Source organism: Chinchilla lanigera, unplaced genomic scaffold (assembly GCF_000276665.1).
Source record: "Chinchilla lanigera isolate Chin_1 unplaced genomic scaffold, ChiLan1.0 scaffold00028, whole genome shotgun sequence".
NCBI lineage: Eukaryota > Metazoa > Chordata > Mammalia > Rodentia > Chinchillidae > Chinchilla > Chinchilla lanigera.
The window spans coordinates 23,653,971-23,674,784 of record NW_004955429.1 but is presented as its reverse complement, the minus strand read 5'-3'; the positions used below and the strand labels follow the sequence as shown (position 1 = coordinate 23,674,784).

At 36.2% G+C, this 20,814-nt stretch overlaps 1 protein-coding gene across 1 annotated transcript in view; it reads left to right on the top strand.

Annotated features, from left to right (window-relative positions):
• The window catches only part of Kif5b (kinesin family member 5B), a gene marked incomplete in the record, with an annotated part of 46,552 nt that overhangs the window by 4,013 nt on the left and 21,725 nt on the right, over positions 1-20,814 (top strand). Inside the window, 11 exon segments of the mRNA XM_005387221.2 lie at positions 2,973-3,060; positions 11,323-11,396; positions 12,235-12,339; positions 12,842-12,890; positions 14,709-14,764; positions 14,852-14,939; positions 15,124-15,248; positions 16,786-16,890; positions 17,107-17,252; positions 18,155-18,303; positions 19,552-19,745. Coding sequence (XP_005387278.1) covers positions 2,973-3,060; positions 11,323-11,396; positions 12,235-12,339; positions 12,842-12,890; positions 14,709-14,764; positions 14,852-14,939; positions 15,124-15,248; positions 16,786-16,890; positions 17,107-17,252; positions 18,155-18,303; positions 19,552-19,745 — 1,179 coding nt within the window.

The window sequence follows — 20,814 nt, the reverse complement described above, 5'->3', positions numbered from 1 at the left end:
AAAAAAAAAAAAAAAAAGAAACTAGATCTTCTACCAAAACATTTGCCTTCATAAAATTATAATTTGGTTTTGCAATTAAATGACTACTTGTTAATACCAAGCACTTAGCATTATGTAACTCCAGAAAAATCACTCAGTTCTAACTTGTTTTTATGTTTATGTTGCCTTTTAATCATTGCCATTCACGTATAGTAAGGTTGTGGTAGTAGTTTGGCCTGTTTGCCATGAGATGATGCTAAACAGTTGGATTAAGTTCTTTTGAGGCAAGCTTTACTATTATTGCCCGTTACCATTGTGTCTCTCTTTGTAAGTGGTTTAAACATACTGTTTTTTATTGATGTAAAAATTGAGATATGACATTAAGTCTGTTAGTAGTGTTTTGGGTTTTTTTGTACTGGATATCGAACTCAGGGGCCTGGTGCCTCTGAGCTATATCCTTAGCCCAGTAGTGTTCTTTAAAGGTTTGTTTTAATAGGATTTTATTAACTTATTTTGAAGGGACATTTGTCTTAATACTTTTACCTGTTTTCTGTTATGTTACTTGTTTGTTACCAGCAGGAGTAGAATTAATCATTGTTTATTTTTTGCTTTCATACCATTTTTATACATGTTTTATTAAGTGTATATTTGAGCTAGTTGCAGTCTCTTCTTTACCAGAAGAGGCTGACTCTATTTCAGTTCAGTTAACATTACTTAATCACCTTCTGAGCTCAATATTCAAGGCTCTGTCCAGCCTTATCCTTTATTACTCTTTGGACTCTGTATAGCCTGAATTGATTAAATATCATTTCCAAAATTGTGTTATTTATCCTCAATATCATATAGTTACTAACGAAGAGGGAAATTGGGAGGGGGCATAGAAAAACTATTTGCATGGGTTTTTTTTGTTTTTTTTGTTTGTTTGTTTGTTTTTCTCCGGTACCGAGAACCGAACTCATGACCTTGCGCTTGCCAGGCAGGCGCTTTTGCCGCTGAGCTAAATCCCCAGCCCCTTGCATAGTTTATCTATGTTATTTTGATTGTATTTGTTTTTGGAATATTATTTATGAACATATTTTGTATAAATAAAGATAAAATAAGATCATTTTTTAATCACACTTGTGGATTTGAATGTTAATTTATCAGTAGCATCTAGCAAAAGAATACTTCCATGTACATCATAGTTATCAGATATTGATGACATTGTAAATTCATGATGAAATGAGATCATTTTATTATTATTATTATTTATTTTTTTTTTTTTGGTTTTTCTCCGGTACCAGAAAGAACTCACGACCTTGCACTTGCCAGGCAGGCGCTTTTGCCGCTGAGCTAAATCCCCAGCTCCGAGATCATTTTAGTATAATATATCCATCAGGAGTGCTTCTAGCTGCAGAGGAAACCGTAGACATAATAGTGGTTCAAATAAATAAGAGGTTATTTTTCTTACATAGCAAAAAAGTTTAGAAGTGGGCCCTTACTGTTTCTACTCCTAGGATCCTGACTCTTATATTCAGTCATTAACTGTTGACTTTGTATCATCATACTTGTCCTGATGCAAGTGGTTAGCATTCCAGTGGGAACAGGAACTTGAAAGTGGCTTTTGATAGCCCTTCAGAAAATCTTTTCTTTGTTTTGACTGTTATTCCAAGTTTTGGGGAGGTTGTAGGCGAGTTTCTTAAAAAGTTGTGTTTTGTTTTGTTTTTCAGTTAAGTTCTGAGAAGCATAACGATAAGATTTTTTGGGGGGTGGGATGTCATGATTGTTTTATGTTTTGGAGCTCAGCTCTCCTTTAAAACTGGAAAGCAGCCACATATGGAAACACCTAAAACTGCCTGCTTCTCTCTGTAAGTGCTCACTCTCCCTTTCTAGATTATTAGGTTTTTCCCTCAGCATTTAAACTTGTTTAGGTCTCCATCTTTAAAAGTAAAAAGAATCTCTCTCAGACCCACAACCAAATTTTCTGTTTTACTTGGTTACTTCAGATTCTTCTTCTTCTTTTTTTTTGTATCAGGAATCAAACTCAAAGCCTTGCGCTCGCCAGGCACATGCTGTGCCACTGAGCTACATCCCTGACCTAAGCATCCTGTTCTTAAAACCTTAACTCCTTTGCTGCACTAACCTTCTACTCCTTCGTGACTAGTATGCAGAGAGTAATAGTGAGCTACTCATTACTAATTCTTTCGCTTTTAAACTTTTTTGTTTGTTTTGAGGTAGTGGTGCTATGCACTGCAAGCTGGCCTTGAACTCACTGTGTAACCCAGGCTGGTTACAGGAGAATCATGGTGATTCTCCTGCCTCAGCCTCCTAAATGCTAGGATTACAGGCATGCACCACCATACCCAGCTTGTAAAACATTTCTGAAACATCCCTTTCCAAGGGTGTTTTCCTGACACTGTGTTCTCCTCTAGACTCAAGTTCTTTTATATCCTCTCACAGCATTGTCTTAGCACTCCAGTTGCATGAGTCAGAATTCTAGTCACTTATTTGACTGATGTCTATCCTGCTATTACTTAAGGTTCAATAAAGCAGAGAGAGCATGATAAAAAGCTGTTGTTAGTAAATTGAAAAACTGTATGTAATACTAGAAACAGGCCTGACCTTTTAATTTATCATTAATGAATTTTGTATCTGTCAAAGTGTTTCCTTAGCTACATAATATTAGTATTGAAAATAGTCTCAATACCAGAGTAGGCACCTATTTTTTTTTTTTTTTAATTCACACAGCAGTGGCTACCACAGTAATGATACATATAATTACTGTGATGGACAATGGGACTACCACAAAGACTAACGCAAGCATTACCACTTTCATGGAGTTTATACTAATGGATTTGTACATGATCTTTCTCACCAAAAGATAAATGATAAGAAATGATGCATACTTGGTATATTCTTTTGAAGGTTAAGTATATGATGGCATATTTTAAGGAGCTTAGAAATACCCATTCATTTTAGTTTGTCACTGAATCACTTCTGTTATTATTTTTCAGTCCAAGCCTTACGCATTTGACCGGGTATTCCAGTCAAGCACATCCCAAGAGCAAGTATACAATGACTGTGCAAAGAAGATTGTTAAAGGTAAATATGTTTAACTGCTGAATTTAGTTTACTTACTGTCCTAGCAATAAGTAAAATTCAGTTTGTAATATTTCCCACTTAACATTTGAGTGTCCCCTAGCAAGTATGAGGTCATGAGTTCGATTCCTGGTACAAAAAAAAAGAGGTCAAATGGAGTTCTTAAACATACTATATTGCTCAAATATCACACCTACAATATAGTACCCAGTGAAGGGTATTGATAGGAATTATGTTACAGGCTTTTTCTGGAAAAATGCATTTCTGTTGCATATTCCTAGGAAGGTTTCCAAGGTAGCAGTTCCACAAATAGAACAGTATGAGAATAAAAACAAAAGGGCTAGACCAGTTTATAAAAAGTAGTAGAAAAATGACAGTCTGTAATTCTTTCACTCCATTGTTCTTTCTTCCCCAAAGATTTATCTTGGAGTCAGTAGAGAAACCTTGGAGGAATTTAGCAGGAGTTGCCAAGGGTGAGAAAAGGAATGTGCATTTCAGTTAATATTATTAATTAATACCAGCCTATTTTTCAATTTTGTATTTTCTAGTTAATTTTATTGGTACATTTTAGATATACATGATGAGCATATTCATCATAGGGAATTTGTACATGTACATGATACATTTTGATTCCTCTTTTTTTCCTTCCCCCTTTTTCCCCAATCCCCTCTCCTCCCTTTAACCCTTCTTTTCCTCCCTATTTAATTTTGTATTTTCTAAAACCATAGAAACCTAGTGCTGAGAGAGTGCCAAGTAATTGTCTGGAATTACTTTCTAGTTACGATACAAATTCCTTTTATCGAAGGGATCTTACAGTTAAGTAGCTGTTGTATGACTTACCCCTTTTTTTTTTTTTTTAATTTGTTTGAGTGTTTTAAACATGTTTCTTAAATTGAAACAAAAATCTTTTCTAGTGGCATTTACCAGATTAAAGGGCTTGGGTTCCGTACAAAAGTGAATGGGTTAGGATTAAGTAGAAGCACAGATAATTCATCCTGGTAACAGAAGAGGAAATAGAGTTTATGGATAGAAGCAAATGTGATAAAGGGAAAATACGAACATTTTAAAATATTAATTCCATATTGTCTGTGATATAAGAATCAAAATCACCACAGAGCGTGAAAAAGGGCAAGAGTTTGTAGAAAAAGACATGAAATGGATGGATTGGGACAGTGGCAGTATTGTCAGGCAACATAAAGAGTCAGCTGTGGTTAGTTAGCTGCCAAAAGAGTTAAATTTATCTATTTTGAATTTGGCCAGGCAAGGGTATGGAGGACATTGTCAAAGGAGTGATTATAATGTCAAATCATGAAAACTAAGGTGGGAAGTTTAAGATGTAACAGAGGCTAAAGGCCACTGAAAAAAGGTAGAAGAATTAGTGGATTATACATCTCAGCAAGGGTAAGGTTCATTACAATCAGGGCACTAGAAGGAGTAAATAGAGGGTGACTGTTTAAATTTGAGATTTTGGAGGTAGTGCAGTTAGTGAAAATGTCAGAATCATCACAGTTGACACCTGTATTAGTAAAAGACAAGGTTTTAGAAAAAATTAGGTCAGGAATCTGAGAGGGTGTTTTTGTGAGGGTGTCTACTACATGGACGTTGAAACCAACAAGAATAACAACAGGAATGGTATTGGTGAGAGACTGAACTTTGTGGTGATATTATCATAAAATGAGGGTGTCTTGGTTATTTATCTCTTGTTGTTGGGACGAAATACCTGACACCCAAAATCAAGGAAGGAAAGGTTTATTTAATTTAGTTCACTGTTTGTGGAGGTTTTAGTTTATATTTGGCTGGCTCCAAGGCAGAGTGGCACATGGCAAAGGGCAACAGTTCTTGGCAGCGGTAGATAGCAAAGGCAACCAGAGCAAAAAGGGAGGAATGGTGGCAAGCAGCATCTTTCTCTCCGTAACATAAGCAAACTGTCTGCCCTAGGGCAATGTAGCACTCATACCCCATGGCATGAGGGTTTGGCGGGGACACCCAAACACAAACCATAACCGAGGGGGAGTTGTCTTAATTCATTACAGCAAAAAAAAAAAAAAAAAGCAGTGTCATATCCTAAGTATCAAATAGTTTTCCAAATGGATCTCTACAGAGCGTAACTATTTTTTCTGATTATGACATACTTTGAAGTGAGTGATTGCTTCATGAACTCATGGGCAATCTAAACCCCTTTCCATACTTGGACCTTGGAGTGCAAGCCTTTTGTTCTTTATTATATTTTAGTTTTACAGTTATTTTACTAGGAATCTAGTAAAATAGTTGTAAGCATATTTGATAAGTCTCTAATAGTATTGAGACATTTATAATGCTTAATGGGTCTTATTATTGTAGTTTCCTAAAAACTGAATAAGGTTATTCACAGTTAAATTAAAGCATATTGGGACTTTAGTCAGCTTCAGAGCCTCTTATACAATTGTATGGTTCTTAGTTTGTCAACGTATCCGTAAAAATATGATGAAAAACTAGGATCTTTTTATGAAATCCTGATGCATGATGTTTCCTAAAGTACCAAATGAATGACTCTAGTCAAAGAGGAAATCAAGTTAGTTTAAATATATTTTTTTCTTTACTGAAATTTTGGTGTGCTTGTCTGTAGTTCCATAATTTATTGTTCCTATTTTGAAAATGAGTATGATTATTTGCAACTAGCCTGGGATAGTGACACATGCCTATAACCCCAGCACTCAGGAGGCTGAGTCAGGAGGAGCCCCGTGAGTTCAAGGCCAGCCTGAGCTACATAAAGAGATCCTGTCTCAAAAAAAAAAAAAAAAGAAAAAACTTATCTGCAGTAGCTGGGAGATTTTTAACCTTGGAGTGTAGTTCTCTTTATAACTGAAAGCTTGGACTTGTTTCAGACCTGCCTTTTGCTGTCATCCTTCCCACACTGTCCTGAAAGTCTCTCTCAACAGTGTTGTTCTGTTCTCTTTTGAGGAACGTTTGTGGAAGATCATAACAAAATAAGAATAGTCCTGTGTTAGTAGCATCAGTTAACAATTTATTATCTTTATAAAGTAATACAAGTTTATTCATTCATTATTCTTTTTCTGAACATGGGTTTAAAAGCTCTTTTTTAGGGCCTTGGTTTTTATTTTATTTTGCTTTGGGAAACATCCTGAGTATTTACCTTTCTTATACAGTTGTAGTGATTTTTACCTCTTTTGAACATTCCTTGCTCAGTATAGTCTTAAGCTCATGGCTCTCTTTGAAATCGATAGTTCTGAATAGCTAGGGTACACGTATTACTACTTTTGTTCTATAAGTTTTGTTTTTTTGAGACAGACTCTTGGTGTGTAGTTCAAGCTGAGCTTGAGGTCATTACGTAGCCCAAGCTGGCCTCGAACTCATAGGCGTGCCCCACCATGCCTGTCACTACTGTTTATATTTCTAAGATGACGATATTTCTTAAAATTCTCTCCTTTTTCTAAAAAATTTAGTCCCTTCTACTTTACCAGCATGTTCCTACCTGTTTAGAACTATTTCCCTTCGTTGTAGTATAATCAAGAATGTAGACTTCAAGCTGGATGTGATAATATATGCCTGTAATTATAGCACTTGAGCGGCTGAGGGAGGAGGATCATGAGTTTGAGGCCAGCCTGGGCTACATGGTGAGTTCCAGGTCAACCTAGACTACATAATGAGACTATGTCTCCAAAGAAAAGGAGTGTAGGATTTGGAATTGGCCTAAATTGAAGTCTAGGCTCTGTCATTTTTTACCTGTGTTGGTTTTGCTAAAGATACTTTACCTAAGTCTCCACTTCCTTCGCAGCAAAGAGGGGATATTGCAAGGGTTTGAGCATGCAGCAGGTATTAGCTATTACATCTGCTGTCATTGTATCTGGGAGAAACTCAAAAATCTAAAGTATTTCCACTGTGGAAAGTTAGACTTCCAGCAAGTGTTCCCTTTTCTATGCCAGCTCTATAATTTATATTGGGACAGTATCACCTGGCTGTGACTTCTCCTTTTGTCATCACCCAGAAACTGTGTTATTTATAAATGTTATCAGTGAGTACATAGATTGAAGGAGAAAGGTGGTATGGGGTAGGTAATGGGTGCCTAGAGAAATGGGAGGCCAGGGAGTCAGAGCAGGTAGATTGGAGTAGGTAGGAGGCCATCATTAGAAACTGGGTAGGCAAGATCAGCACAGTGATGGGCCAGATGGGATTTGTGAGAAGAGAATTTGTCAAGCAAGCTGCCAGGAATGACCTAAAAGCACTCCTGCCAATCTGCTGAGGTTACACTGATTCATAAATTACTGTACAAGAATGTAGCTTTATTATGTATAGGACTATTACCTGTCTGGTTTTGTAGATTCATTAGATAGAATTTTTTTAACAGAGTTTACCCATTTGTGTATTCTTTTGTGAATTCAGAATCTGAGTGAGTTTTGCAAATTTGTTTGCCCTATATTAAGTAGTTGTCATTTACCTGGACAGGGTGGACATGCCTGCAACACTAGGATGGTGGTAGACTGTGGCAGGAGGATTGCAGATTTGAACCCAGCCAGGGTGACTTAGGAAGCCTTTCTCTCAAAATAAAAAATAGATAAATAAATAAAAAGTTGCTGGGGGGGGTGTATCTCAGTGAGAAGGCTCGGGCTTCAGTCCTCAATACCACCACATACACATACATGCGCACGCGCACGTGCACACACAAAGTGGTTGTCATTTCCTAGAGTCTATATATGCCAGGCTTTCATAGATTTCCTAGTTTCCTACCATGGCTTCTTGTCCTTGGCTGTCTCCACTATATCCAACTTGCGTTTTTTCTCCAGATAGGATGGCATATATTTACTTGACTAAGATTTTGTAAGGATTTACTATATTAACATACGGAAAATGGTTACAACCTAGCATATTGTAACCTTTCAAATATCAGCAACAGTAATCTTATATGATGGCTTCTAATTCTCACAACCTTCCTGTAAGCAGATGTTTTGCTGACAAGGAAGCTAAAATTCAGTGAGATTAAGTGACTTAAGTCATTTAATAGCTAGTCACTAGCTATGATTTTTAAATCATCAAAGAAGTAGTACTTAACCATAGTTGTCCACCTCTGTTTCTCAAAAGAACAAAAGTATATTTTAAAAGATGAAAGAAGCTTTAGAAAGATGTGTTGTCAATGGTAATAATATTCTTTCAGCGAGCATTTAAATTCTTACTATATGCCAGGCACTGACTATGTTAGCAGTTAAACGCAATCCTGACCTCAGGGACTTCACAGGCTGATGAAGAAATGAACAGTCAGTACTCGGGTAGCACTGTGATGAAATAGAGATAGTATAGAGTGCTATAGAGTACTATAAGAACACAGAGGAGAAGGTGTTTCCTTGCCCATATTTATTTATGGCAGGTTGTAGAGTTAGGTTAGAGGAAGCAGTCAAGCCTGTAGTCTTAAAAGGAAAGCGGAAGGAGAAGAGAAGGTTCTGGGCGGAGTGATGAGAAGAGTAGGGGAGTTGCATGCGTGAGGGGTAGCACACATTTGTGGTATGACTTGAGGTTGAGCCATGTGAAATTACTAGATTTGATCACTTCAACAAAAACAGCAAAGTGAGCAGGAGACATGGAGCTGAAAAAAGGACATGCTGGGGGTGGCGCTGAAAAAAGTAAACAAGAACTAGGTCAAAATACCTCATCTGTTTACAGATGTGTATTGTGTAGGGTTTTCAAGCAACTATTATTTGTATGTTTGAGAAGATACATGCCTACGATAACTATGTTTCATTATATGTAGGTTTTACCTAAAAGGAAAAATGTAAAATGCCAAGTTCTAGTTAGGGGTACATGCATAGTGAAGTGTTCAGGTAGAAGTATACCTGAAGGGTTGTGTTGATATCATCTGCAGTTTACTCTGAATTGCATTTCTAAAGAAAAGGTAGATAGATGGATAGATACACGATAATATAAACATTAAAGTAATAGAGAATCTTGATGTTAAATTTTATAATAAAATATTTGAATTGAAATCATTATAGAAAACAGTGAGGAATAGATTTAAAAACAGAAGTGATTACTGTTGGCCCTCAGTAGCCACAGATTCTGCATCTAGCCTCAGATCAAAACTATTCAAAGAAGGCTGCATGATGGTACATGCCTATAATCCCAGCACTTTGGGAGGCTGAGGCAGGAAGATTGCAAGTTCAGGCCAAGCCTGGGTAATTTAGTAATTCAGTGATACCCATCTCAAAACTACAAAGAGGGTGGAGGGGGTGTCATTCAGTGTGACAATCCTGGGTTCAACCACCAGTTCTGCAAAAACAAGAAGAAAAACTGAACAAAAAAGGTTAGACCTGCTTTTTCTTATTATTCCCTAAACAATACATGTTATTTATGTATCACTCGCACTGTAATAGGCATTACAAATAATCTTAAAGATGATTTATAGGTAGATGTGGATAGATACAAGTTAGATACAAAAACTCCCCTTTTATGTAACATACCTGAGCATCTGCGGATTTTGAGAGCTGTTGGGGGTCCTGGAACTTCTTGTATACTGAAGGATGACTTTGTTTCTAATTGATAAAATAATACTGCTTCACTGGTACTTGGCTATCTAGAAAGCATTGTTTTTCTGTTTGTTTGTTTTTTAAACCAGGAATCGAACTCATGACCTCATGCTTTACTAGGCAGGCACTGTGCCACTGAGCTATATCCCTGGCCCTAGAAATCACTTTGTCAGTCATATCTCCTGCACACAAAGCAGAGCCTAGATCCTGTACAGTAGATGCTTGGTAAATGTTTCAGTGCTGTATATTCCATAATCTTTTTAATCATATGAAACTTCCAGTTCTGCCTGAAGTTTCACAGATTATGTGGATACACTTACTGGCCTTGCGTCCTCCCATACTATTTAGTTTCACTGAGCACAAATGATTCTACTAACAAAAAATGTACTATTGCAATAGCAAGGCAGTGGGTCATACTGTGATAGGATCTCTTAAAGATCTAACAAAAATTTGAATGCTTAGGGTTTTTGTTTTTTTTTTTTATATTAGATTTTATTGGTACATTTTAGATACCCATAGCAATCACATTCATCATAGAGAATTTGTACCTGTTCAGGATATAACTTGTTCTTTTTGCCCCAGGAATGCTTAGGTTTTATGTGATCGATTAAGCAGAAAGTAACGGATCTGTTGAGAATGATTTTATATAAAGGAGGTAAATTGGAATGGGTCTGTTTTTTTCCCCAGATGATTATTTCAGAATTGCTGGCAAAGGTGTTGCAATCCCATCTGTTGTAACTGATTCATGAAATTATTTTGCCTCCTCTCTTAAAAATAAAAAATTTTCAGCACTCCAGAGGCTGAGGCAGGAGGATTGCTGCAAGTTTGAGGCCAGCCTGAACAGAACTGCATAGTGAAACCCTGTCTCAAAAAGGAAGACAGACAGACAGACAATAAAATAAAATAAATTTTGAAGAAAATCTCTAAATTTTGAGTCTCTTAAAGTCTTCTCTGGGAAGTAAATAATGATGCCTTTTTCTCAAATGTTTCTGTAGGAAATCTGTTATCTAGTCAAATATGCCCACCGTTGGGACTTTCTTTTTTGCTTTTCCTTTTTAAAATAACCAATCATAGCAAGAGTTGACTTGCTTACTACTTTACTTTCTGCTGTTAACCTTCTGCTGTCACCAGCAGAGGCTTATCTTAATTTCGTAGTACCTTTCTTGTTATAAAAACAAAAAATAAGCCAGAATCTTAGAAAACCAAAAGGTTGTCTTCTTGTTCACTCATATTCTGTCTTGTTCTCTTCAACGTAATGAAAGAGGATACTTCAGTGTTATGGCAGATCTTAGAATACACCAAGAGCTAGAAATAATACGTTTTGCAATTTCATAGGAACATTCTGATAATTAATTTTGAGGAGGGATTGTGTTATGCCTTGTGAGTGGGACAATGAAGACATTATGGGTTTGTGAGGTTTAGCCATTAGTTAACCACCAATTAGTCCTGTGTCTAAAAACTAATTTATATTTGTATAAAGAAAATTTTTTCTTTTAGGTCACATACAAAGGTTTGGAATACATATATAATGACATTTGAGGCATACATAGATACCAAAAATGTTCGTATAAGCAACATTTTTTTAATTGGCCTTGGGAAGTAATCTCTGGTAATTGCTTAAATAGATCATCACTAAGAAATTTTTTAGGGTGGTTTATACCTCACTAAGGTTAAACATGACATTTTCCCAGGAAATTCTTAGGTAAATTAAGAATCAGGTTTAAGGAAAATACCCCTCTTACTTTCTCAATAGATGTACTTGAAGGATACAATGGAACAATATTTGCATATGGACAAACATCCTCTGGGAAGACACACACAATGGAGGTAACATCTTATAATCTCTTGTTGGATGTAGTTGCAATGTAAAATCTACCATACTTAGCACAAATATATATAATACAAGTAACGTGGTTATTGAAACCTAAATAGTTGCTGAGTTTGAATAGTAATGGGATAACCTGTGTTTGAGGTTATATATGACTTTGTCTTACTGGTTAGCATAACCACAAAATAATGAACATTTCAGAATAAAATGTTTTCATCCTATTGTACAGGAAAATTTGGGTTTTTATATGTTGTATGTTCTATTCACGGTGATTAATTTTTTTCCTCCACTCCTTGGTCCCTCCTCCCTCAAAATACCTACCACACTTCTCTAAGACTGTCGCACAGTTATAAGTGCTGCTGTTAATAATAGATGTGGCCTGTTCTAACTTTGCTTCTAGAAAACAGCCGCTGCTGCAGGGCTTTTATCATTTATCTGAGTTTTCTGTAGAGGGTAGAGTATGAACGTATTTTGGTGAAATGTCTGTTGCTCATTTTTATGAAGAAATAATGAATGAAAACATTTCTAGCGTTTGCATGAGTTTAATTAGATGGAGAAGGAGCAATGCACTTTTATATAAGAAAAAACTAAAACCTTTTCAGATATGTTCATTTTATAAGCAATATAAACCAAGATAATATAAATCTAGTGATTAAGAGCTCAGTAAGTTGGTTAATCATGTAGTTGGTATACATTATTACAGGGTAATAGTTGAATTGGGTTATTTTAGGTATTTGTAGAGATACTTCCACTAATAATAATAATTTTTGTCTTCTACTCATTTTTAGTTCATATTCTAGGATACAAGAAGTATAGTTCTTTGTTTTTTCTGTGTAGGGTAAACTTCATGATCCAGAAGGCATGGGAATTATCCCAAGAATTGTGCAAGATATTTTTAATTACATTTACTCCATGGATGAAAATTTGGAATTTCATATTAAGGTAAATTCCTTGGGAAAAGATTGTATTTTATGTTACACTTAACAATAATTTTTTCCTAAAGTATAGTAATGCTATTAAGTAATCTAATTCATTTCAGATAAAGATATGAAATGGAAATTTTTAATTTTACTTAAAGTTTTGCTAATTTGTGTCTTCCCATTAAAATGAGAGCTCTGTCTAGTGTATCTCTGACTCTTCTTATAGTTTATTATTATTATTTTTTTTGGTTTTGGTTTTTCTCTGGTACCGGGAACCGAACTCACGACCTTGAGCTTGCCAGGCAGGCGCTTTGCCACTGAGCTAAATCCCCAGCCCCTCTTCTTATAGTTTAGACCAGTGGTGGCGAACCTATGGCATGCGTGCTGCAGCAGGCTATTTGTATCATTGAAAGCTCTAAAAGGTTCGCCATTACTGGTCTAGACAGTGCCTGACACTCAGACTAAGTGAATAAGCCATTTTGTAATTTCAGTGAGTTGATCCTTTTTCCTTTTGTGTTCTTCAGGTTTCATATTTTGAAATATATTTGGATAAGATAAGGGATCTATTAGATGGTAAGTTAAGTCTTGCTCTTTGAAGTTTTTGTTTTGTGTTTTGAGTCCTCTCACTATATAGCCTCAGTCTCACCTCCGCCTCCCAAGTGATGGGATTACAGGCCTGGTAGTCTTTTTAAATAGTGTGTGTTGCTTTTTTTAGTAGTAGATGTGACACTTTTCTTTTTTAGTAATATATATGAAATTGACATAGTGATAAAAGGTAGACTTTTAAATCTTTTCTTTTGGAGTTTTAGTTGAGTACCTTTATTTTATTGGTATTAGCAGTACAGAATGGTGGGTCTCATTTTAGTGTATTGGTGTGTACATATATTCTCATTTTTACCATTTATTGTCCTTCCCATCTCCCTCCTTTCTTCATCCACTTACCTTTAATTTAACTTCTACTTTCCTGTTGGCTCTTTTTCGCCCTTCCTTAGATTTCTCATGTAAGAGAAAACTTGCCATTTTAACTTTGAGTCTGGCTTTTTTTGCTTAACATGGTGGTCTCTAATTCTGTTTTCCTGAAAGTGATGTGATTTTGTTCTCTATGGCTGTATAATATTCCATTGTGTATATATACCACGTACTGCATCTTTATCCATTCATCTGTTGATGAGCATCTAGCTTGTTTCCACAGCTTAGCTATTACTATTGTGCCACAATAACTGTGAGTATGTAGGTATTACTATACAATACTGTCTTTAATTCTTCTGAGAATATTCTGAAAAGTACTATAGCTGGATCAAATGGTATCTGCACTTCTAGTGCACTGTGAATACTAAAATCCTTGATTGCTCCATACTGATTTCTGTAGTGGTTGTACTGGTTTACTCTCTCGTCAGTAGTGTGAGAGTTCCTTTTCCCCTCTATCCTTACTAGCATTTATTATTATTTTTGTATTTTTGATAGCCATCCTGACTAGGGTAAGAATGTAGTTTTGATTTACATTTATTTCCCTAATAGTTAAAGATGTAGAACATGTTTTCACATATTTGTTAGCCATTTGTGTTTCTATTGAGAAGTATCTATTTAGTTTGTTCGCTCATTTGTTGACTTTCTTTGTTAATATTATTGAATTCTTTATATATTCTAGTTATTGTTCCTTTGATGGAAGAGTAACTGGCAAAGATTTTCTGTCGACGTTTTTCCTTTGCTGTATAGAAGCTTTTGAATTTGACGTTTCATTTGTTGATTCTTGCTGTTACTTCCTTTGCTATTGGAGACCTACTAAGGAAGTCTGTGCCTATGCTTATGGCTTCAACTGTTTTCCCCTAGCAGTTTGAGTATCTTTTGATACCTAGAAGCTTAAGCTTGCTTAAAGGATATATTTATGGCTACTTCTTAAGCAATAATTAGAACATTAGAACATGAGGATTTAGAGAACCTCAGTGCATGTTCTAGTCTGATATATTATCTTAGGGCAAACCAGTGAGCAATAGAACAATATATGTTGATATTCTTATTTATAAAATATGGCCAGGCATGGTGGCACACACTTGTAATCCCAGCATTCAGAAGGCTGAGGCAGGAGGATAGCTGCAAGTTTGAGGCCAGCCTGGGACATAAAGTGAGCTCAAGGCCAGCCTGAACTGCATAGCGAAACCCTGTCACAAAAGATAAAAAGAAATTGGAATGGACCTAAAATTCTGTATTGCTGCATGCGTTTCTATTTAAATCTGTGTCTATAAGGTATTGCTTTAATAGCAGTATTTTCATATCTTTTAAAAGTTGAAGTTGAGTATTATTTAGCTGCTAGGAAAAACCTGTCAATTATATTATTTTACAGCCAGCATTAGAGTTTAGAATTTGCTCATACTGTTCATTTTTCTTTTTCAGTTTCAAAAACCAATCTTTCAGTTCACGAAGACAAAAACCGAGTTCCCTATGTAAAGGTATATATAAAATAACAGTGATTATTTGGAAAGCCTTGTAATCCTTAAAAGAATATTTGCAAACTTTTAAAAATAATTATTTCATAGGGATGCACAGAACGTTTTGTGTGTAGTCCAGATGAAGTTATGGATACCATAGATGAAGGAAAATCTAACAGACATGTAGCAGTTACAAGTAAGTAGTGTATTTATTAACATTAGTTAGGATACAGATCAGTCTTATATTCTGGAGAAGATGAGAATAACTGCTTTTCCTTATCTGTTTGACTAATTGCAAGACTTTTTTTATATAAAATAATGCTTTAGTGAAATTGTGAGGGAAAACCATGCTTATAGTTGTTCATGTAATATCATTGCAGATATGAATGAACATAGCTCTAGGAGTCACAGTATATTTCTTATTAATGTAAAACAAGAAAACACGCAAACAGAACAAAAGCTGAGTGGAAAACTTTATCTGGTTGATTTAGCTGGTAGTGAAAAGGTAAGTATGTATTCTGGTAAATACTTGAGCATGCTTTTGAACTCCTTGAATTGGGACTTGACAGAGTTGTTGTGGGTTTTTTTTTGTATCTTAAAAACTTGGAAAATTTGATTTGGTAATTTGAGAATTATAACTTGATACCAATGCTTTATGATTGTATAAATTGATTTATGAGTTCCGTATTACTGTCATTGACCATACTATTCAACCAGTAGGTGCTACCTTTGACTTACTAAGAACTTGTTCGGCGAATGTCATAAATTATCTTGTGTCCTTTTCTAATTTTTGGTATCTCTTTTACACATACTGATGATTAAAACTAGTAAGTACCTTAGTTTTTTCTGGTTTGGTTGTGTAGTTGCTCTTCATACCCATGGGGCGTTATCTTCACCACCATTATCCTCCTTGATGTGAATGCTAAAATCCATGGGTGCTCCAGTCCCTTATGTAGAATGGTGTGCGTGGTATTTGCGTATAACCTATGCACATCATCTCTCAAGTCCGTACTTACACCTAGCACAACATGAATGCTATATAAGTAGATATTTTATTTTCTTGTTTAGGGAGTAATGGCAAGAAAAAAGTCTGTACATGTTTAGTACAAATGCAGTCTTTTTCCTGAATATTTTCTGTCTTCTGTTGGATGAATCTGGATATTGTCAATTGCACTTATTTTTGTTTATTTTATTGATAGTCCTACATAACACAGTTCTAGTTTACATTAACATTGAAAAAATTGAAATGATTTAATAAGAATCTGTGACCATTGTAGCTATTCTCCTAATGTACTTTCTTGTAATTAGAATCAGTCCCTTTTTCTCTTCTACTCAAGTCTTTTTTTTTTTTTTTTTTGGATACTGGCTGGCTTTGAACTTATGACAATCCTCCTACCTCATCCTCCTGAGTGCTGGGACTATAGGCATGTGCCACCACACCCAGCTCTTCTCAAAATTCGTACATCTTTAAGAATGAAACCATTCTGATAAACCATTTTTTAGCCACTATTTCTTCTTATTCTAACTTATCTGTAACATAGGCAGACATTTTACATTTTGTCAGGTTTGCTCATAGAGCATTAAACACAGTCTGTTTTTTAATATTAGCATTACACTTTAGCAAATTTTAACTTTGTTTTTCAGTATAACCAAGGATTAACCAATTAATGAATTACAAATTTCATGGGGTTGATTATTTTCAGGAGCAAGAACTAAATATAACATTTGATATTTCTTTAATCATATTCTTACTCAACTAGTTGACCAAGTTCTTAGTGGTCATACTCAAGGAACACTAGTACCTTAGAGTGAATGCTTGACCATGGCATCATGAAGCTTTTCATGTTCTTTTCTCCCTGCTGATTATTGATGACCTCTACAATTTCTTTGGAAATTCAAAGAAAATCACCTGAAACGTTCTTTGTGGTGCTGGGGATTGAACCCAGGGCCTCTTGCCTGCAAGGTGAGAGCTCTACCACTGAGCCGCATCTCCAACCTGAAACTTTCAATTTTGTCTTTTTATTTTGGAATTTTATGTGTAGGTTAGTAAAACTGGAGCTGAAGGTGCTGTGCTGGATGAAGCTAAGAACATCAACAAGTCACTTTCTGCTCTTGGAAATGTCATTTCTGCTTTGGCTGAGGGTAGCGTGAGTATCATGTCTTTGTTTTTCTGTTATTTTTAGGGATTTATTTAAATATAGATGCATATAGTGTGAGAGTAAGCAAAGGAGTTAAGTTGTTAGTATGTATATTCTAGTTGACATCTGATGCAACTAAAATAAAAGAAATAATTTTGTGATTATATTAGCTTATTTTATGATTTAGAAACTCATTATTAATGTGTTTTCTGTTTTTATATGTAGACATACGTTCCATATCGAGACAGTAAAATGACCAGAATTCTTCAAGACTCACTAGGTGGTAACTGTAGAACCACTATTGTGATTTGCTGCTCTCCGTCATCATATAATGAGTCTGAGACAAAGTCTACACTCCTGTTTGGTCAAAGGTTTGACAAAATTTATTACATTTATGTTTTTGTTTGTTAAATTTATTAACATCAGGTACCTACTCTTCAAATCAGTTCATGTTATTTGAATTAAGAAATATAAATAATATGTTAGGTCTATATTTAGGCCACTTAGGTTTCATGTAAGTTTTCATACATATACAAGTCAAATACTAACTTTAATTAAATTTATGTAAAAAAACTTGTAGTTTGCTAATGAAAATAAAAATAAAAAGTTTTGTTAAGTTGGTTAAGAGACTTGGCAAATTCAATAATCTGTGTGAAATGGTCAGGAAAATGAGTAATGATACCCTTGTCTTTGACTTATCTCATTCAGCCTTGCATATGAATTTTAAAAATATTGTCTTGGTTACTTTTCTCTCATTGCTGAGACAAAATACCCGACACCCAAAATGAAGGAAGGAAAGGTTTATTTAGCTCACAGTTTGTGGAGGTCTCAGTCCGCACTGGCTCCAAGGCAGGTGGCACACGGCAGTGGGCAGCAGTTCATGGTGGTGGAAGACAGCACGAGCGAAACGGGGAGGAGCAGCAGCAAACAAGCGGCTCCTCCCCTCCCTTGCAGTGTATGCAGGCTGCTCACCCATAGTCCCAGCACTGGACTGCAGCAGTCATAAGCTCTAGAAGCCCACCCCATGGCTACATGAGGCTTTGGGGAGACACCTAGTACAAACCATAACAAGTACATCTCCTTGTTTTTATTTTTTTTTCCCAATGGGTCTTTAAAAAACTTCAAAGATGGCAGGGGCTGCTGGCTCATTTAGTTGGTTTACAAATCAAATTTACTTGTGTTGTGACTAAACATACATTTACAGCTTTTAGCATGCAGTCTGAGAACTAGATGATAACTAGACATTCTTTTTTCCCCACCAATTACCTCTTAGAGCCAAAACAATTAAGAATACAGTTTGTGTCAATGTAGAGTTAACGGCAGAACAGTGGAAAAAGAAGTATGAAAAAGAGAAGGAAAAAAATAAGACCCTGCGGAACACCATTCAGTGGCTTGAAAATGAACTCAACCGGTGGCGTAATGGTAATAACTTTAGAATTTGACATCTTACACCTGTTGAATACGGATTTAGTTATTTCACAGACTTGAGATTTTGATATAAAACATAAGTGAAAATAATAAAGCATGACCATTTCAGTTTTTGTTTTTAAAGAATTTAGGAATTTTCAGATAGTCTTTTACATTAATTTTTTATCTTACCTGAGATAAGTATAACAGTACAGATGCCAGTTAGGAAGTGAAAGAATGAGAGGGTGCCCAGATAAGGGTGCAGACAACAAAATCACAAGGTTTGGTGACTGGATTTCAAAGATTGGGGGAGAATCAAAGGTAGTCGCAAGTACTCAGATCCCCAGGACAACAGATGGGACAGTTGATAGGAGCTGCCGGAGCAGGGTAAGAGAGAGGACAAAGTAAGATGGTGGAGTAGGACTGTAGCAGTCACCCTCCGCAGGAGCACTAATTTGAATAACTATTTACACACAAAAGTACGTTCACAAGTGCTAAGAAGCCAGTGCCCATCTGTAGCCCAGTAATAAGAAAAAACTTAGTGCAGAGGGTGGGAAGGACAGTTGACTGCCCATGTCACCCTTCCCCTTCCTTGATGGGTTGTGTTGGAGAGAAAGAGATACCAGTGAGCTAGCTCTTGCCTTCGACCTCAGCTCTCAGCCTGCCACAGGAAAACTCAGCACTGGGAAGGTTGCAGGCCCATGAAGGGCGCTTGGTCTCTAGCTTTACCAGCTCCAGGCTCTGGAGAGCCCTCAGCAGCACACAGGCCTCCAGGACCCCTAGCCTGGCCTGCCCCAGTCCAGTCCCACCTCAGTAGGCATGTACCTCACAGCCATGCCTGATAGCGTGACTAGAATTTGTGGGTGAGTTGACTTGCAGAAGAGCTTTCAAGTAACTACTTCACATTTGTAGATACCACATCCCAAGTGTAGGGGTCAGGTACATTGGGGGAAAAAAACAATTCCTAGAACTGAAAAATGCAATGAACAAAGGATCTGGAAATAGACCTTAGTAGGAGAGTGCCTTCCTAGCATGCATGAGGTCTGGGGTTCAATCCCCAGCACAGTCAAAAAGAGGGTGAGGAACAAATTGAAAAATGTAATTGGGCTCATAAAGAGCAGAACACTCAACAGAAGAAGGAATCTGAACTTGAAGACACTATTTAAAAACAGTATAGAGGGAACAAGCAGAAGGAAGTGGAACAAAGCTGAAATTTGTTTTAGCCATGTAGAGTTTTATTAGCCATGGAATTGTCTGTTTTAGGGGAGACGGTGCCTGTTGACGAACAGTTTGACAAAGAGAAAGCTAATTTGGAAGCTTTCACTGTCGATAAGGATATTACTATTACCAATGATAAGCCAGCAGCCACCATTGGAGTCACTGGAAGTTTCACTGATGCCGAAAGAAGAAAGTGTGAAGAAGAAATTGCTAAATTGTACAAACAGCTGGATGACAAGGTATGTGTTGTTTGTTTTAGGTCTGTTTTAGAATATTATTGACACAGATATTTTTATTCTTTTCCAAATTTTAATAGTAGGGTATAGCTACATATATGTCCTTTGATTTCTGTTAACAGAAAATTCATATTAAAAGAAAATACAGAATCACAGTGTTAGCTGTGTGGAAACTATATGAGAGCATATTTTTCTCCACCCTTCTTGGTGGTGAGGGTGTTGTGAGGAGTGTGCTGGGGATTGCAGGGCCTTTGCCCTGAGCTACTTCCCCAGTGCTTTTCATTATTCTGTTTTGAGAGAATCCTGCCGAGTTCCCCAGGCTGGGCTTGAACTTGAAATCCTCCTGCCTAGCCCTCCAGAGTAGAGATAATAGGTGTGTGCCACTGTACCTTGCTTTTCAGCCTCTTTTTTTAAGTTTATAAAGAACTTCCTCAGGACAACTTGGTGTTGGGTTATTGGAGAGTACTGATAAAGTGATCACTTAGAATTGAGATTCTGAGGATTCTAACAAAAGACGATAGAAGAGATAAATGGGAACAGTGGGGTGGTAATAAATTTTTACTTTGAAATTAGTAATGTTGCGAGTTCAAAAATAAATACTGAAGTTAAATTAGTAGGGCGAAGAACAGTGAAGAGAGTACAGGGAAATGTTTTTAAGGTTTTTTTGTAGTGTATTTTAAGCAGAGATAGCAAGTTTGAAGTGGCTACTATAACTTTAACACCTTTTCTTGTGTGTGTGTTGGGGGGTGTTTTCCAGTACCAGGAATCGAACTCACGACCTTGCTCTTGCCTGGCAGGTGCTGTGCCACTGAGTTAAACCCCAGCCCGGCTACTATAACTTTAAACATTCTTTTCTATAATAACTATAAACATTCTTTTAGCATTTAAAGTATGAGGTATGATTTTAAAAATACATTGGAAAAATTTAAAATATGTTGATTGTTTGAATTTTTAAAAATTTTTATTGCAGTAGAAGACACTGTCATTAATCTACCTCAAGCACACTTACCCCATTGTTCTTGCAGTATGTCTTTTTCTTTCTTTCTTTCTTTCTTTTTTTTTTTTTTTTTTT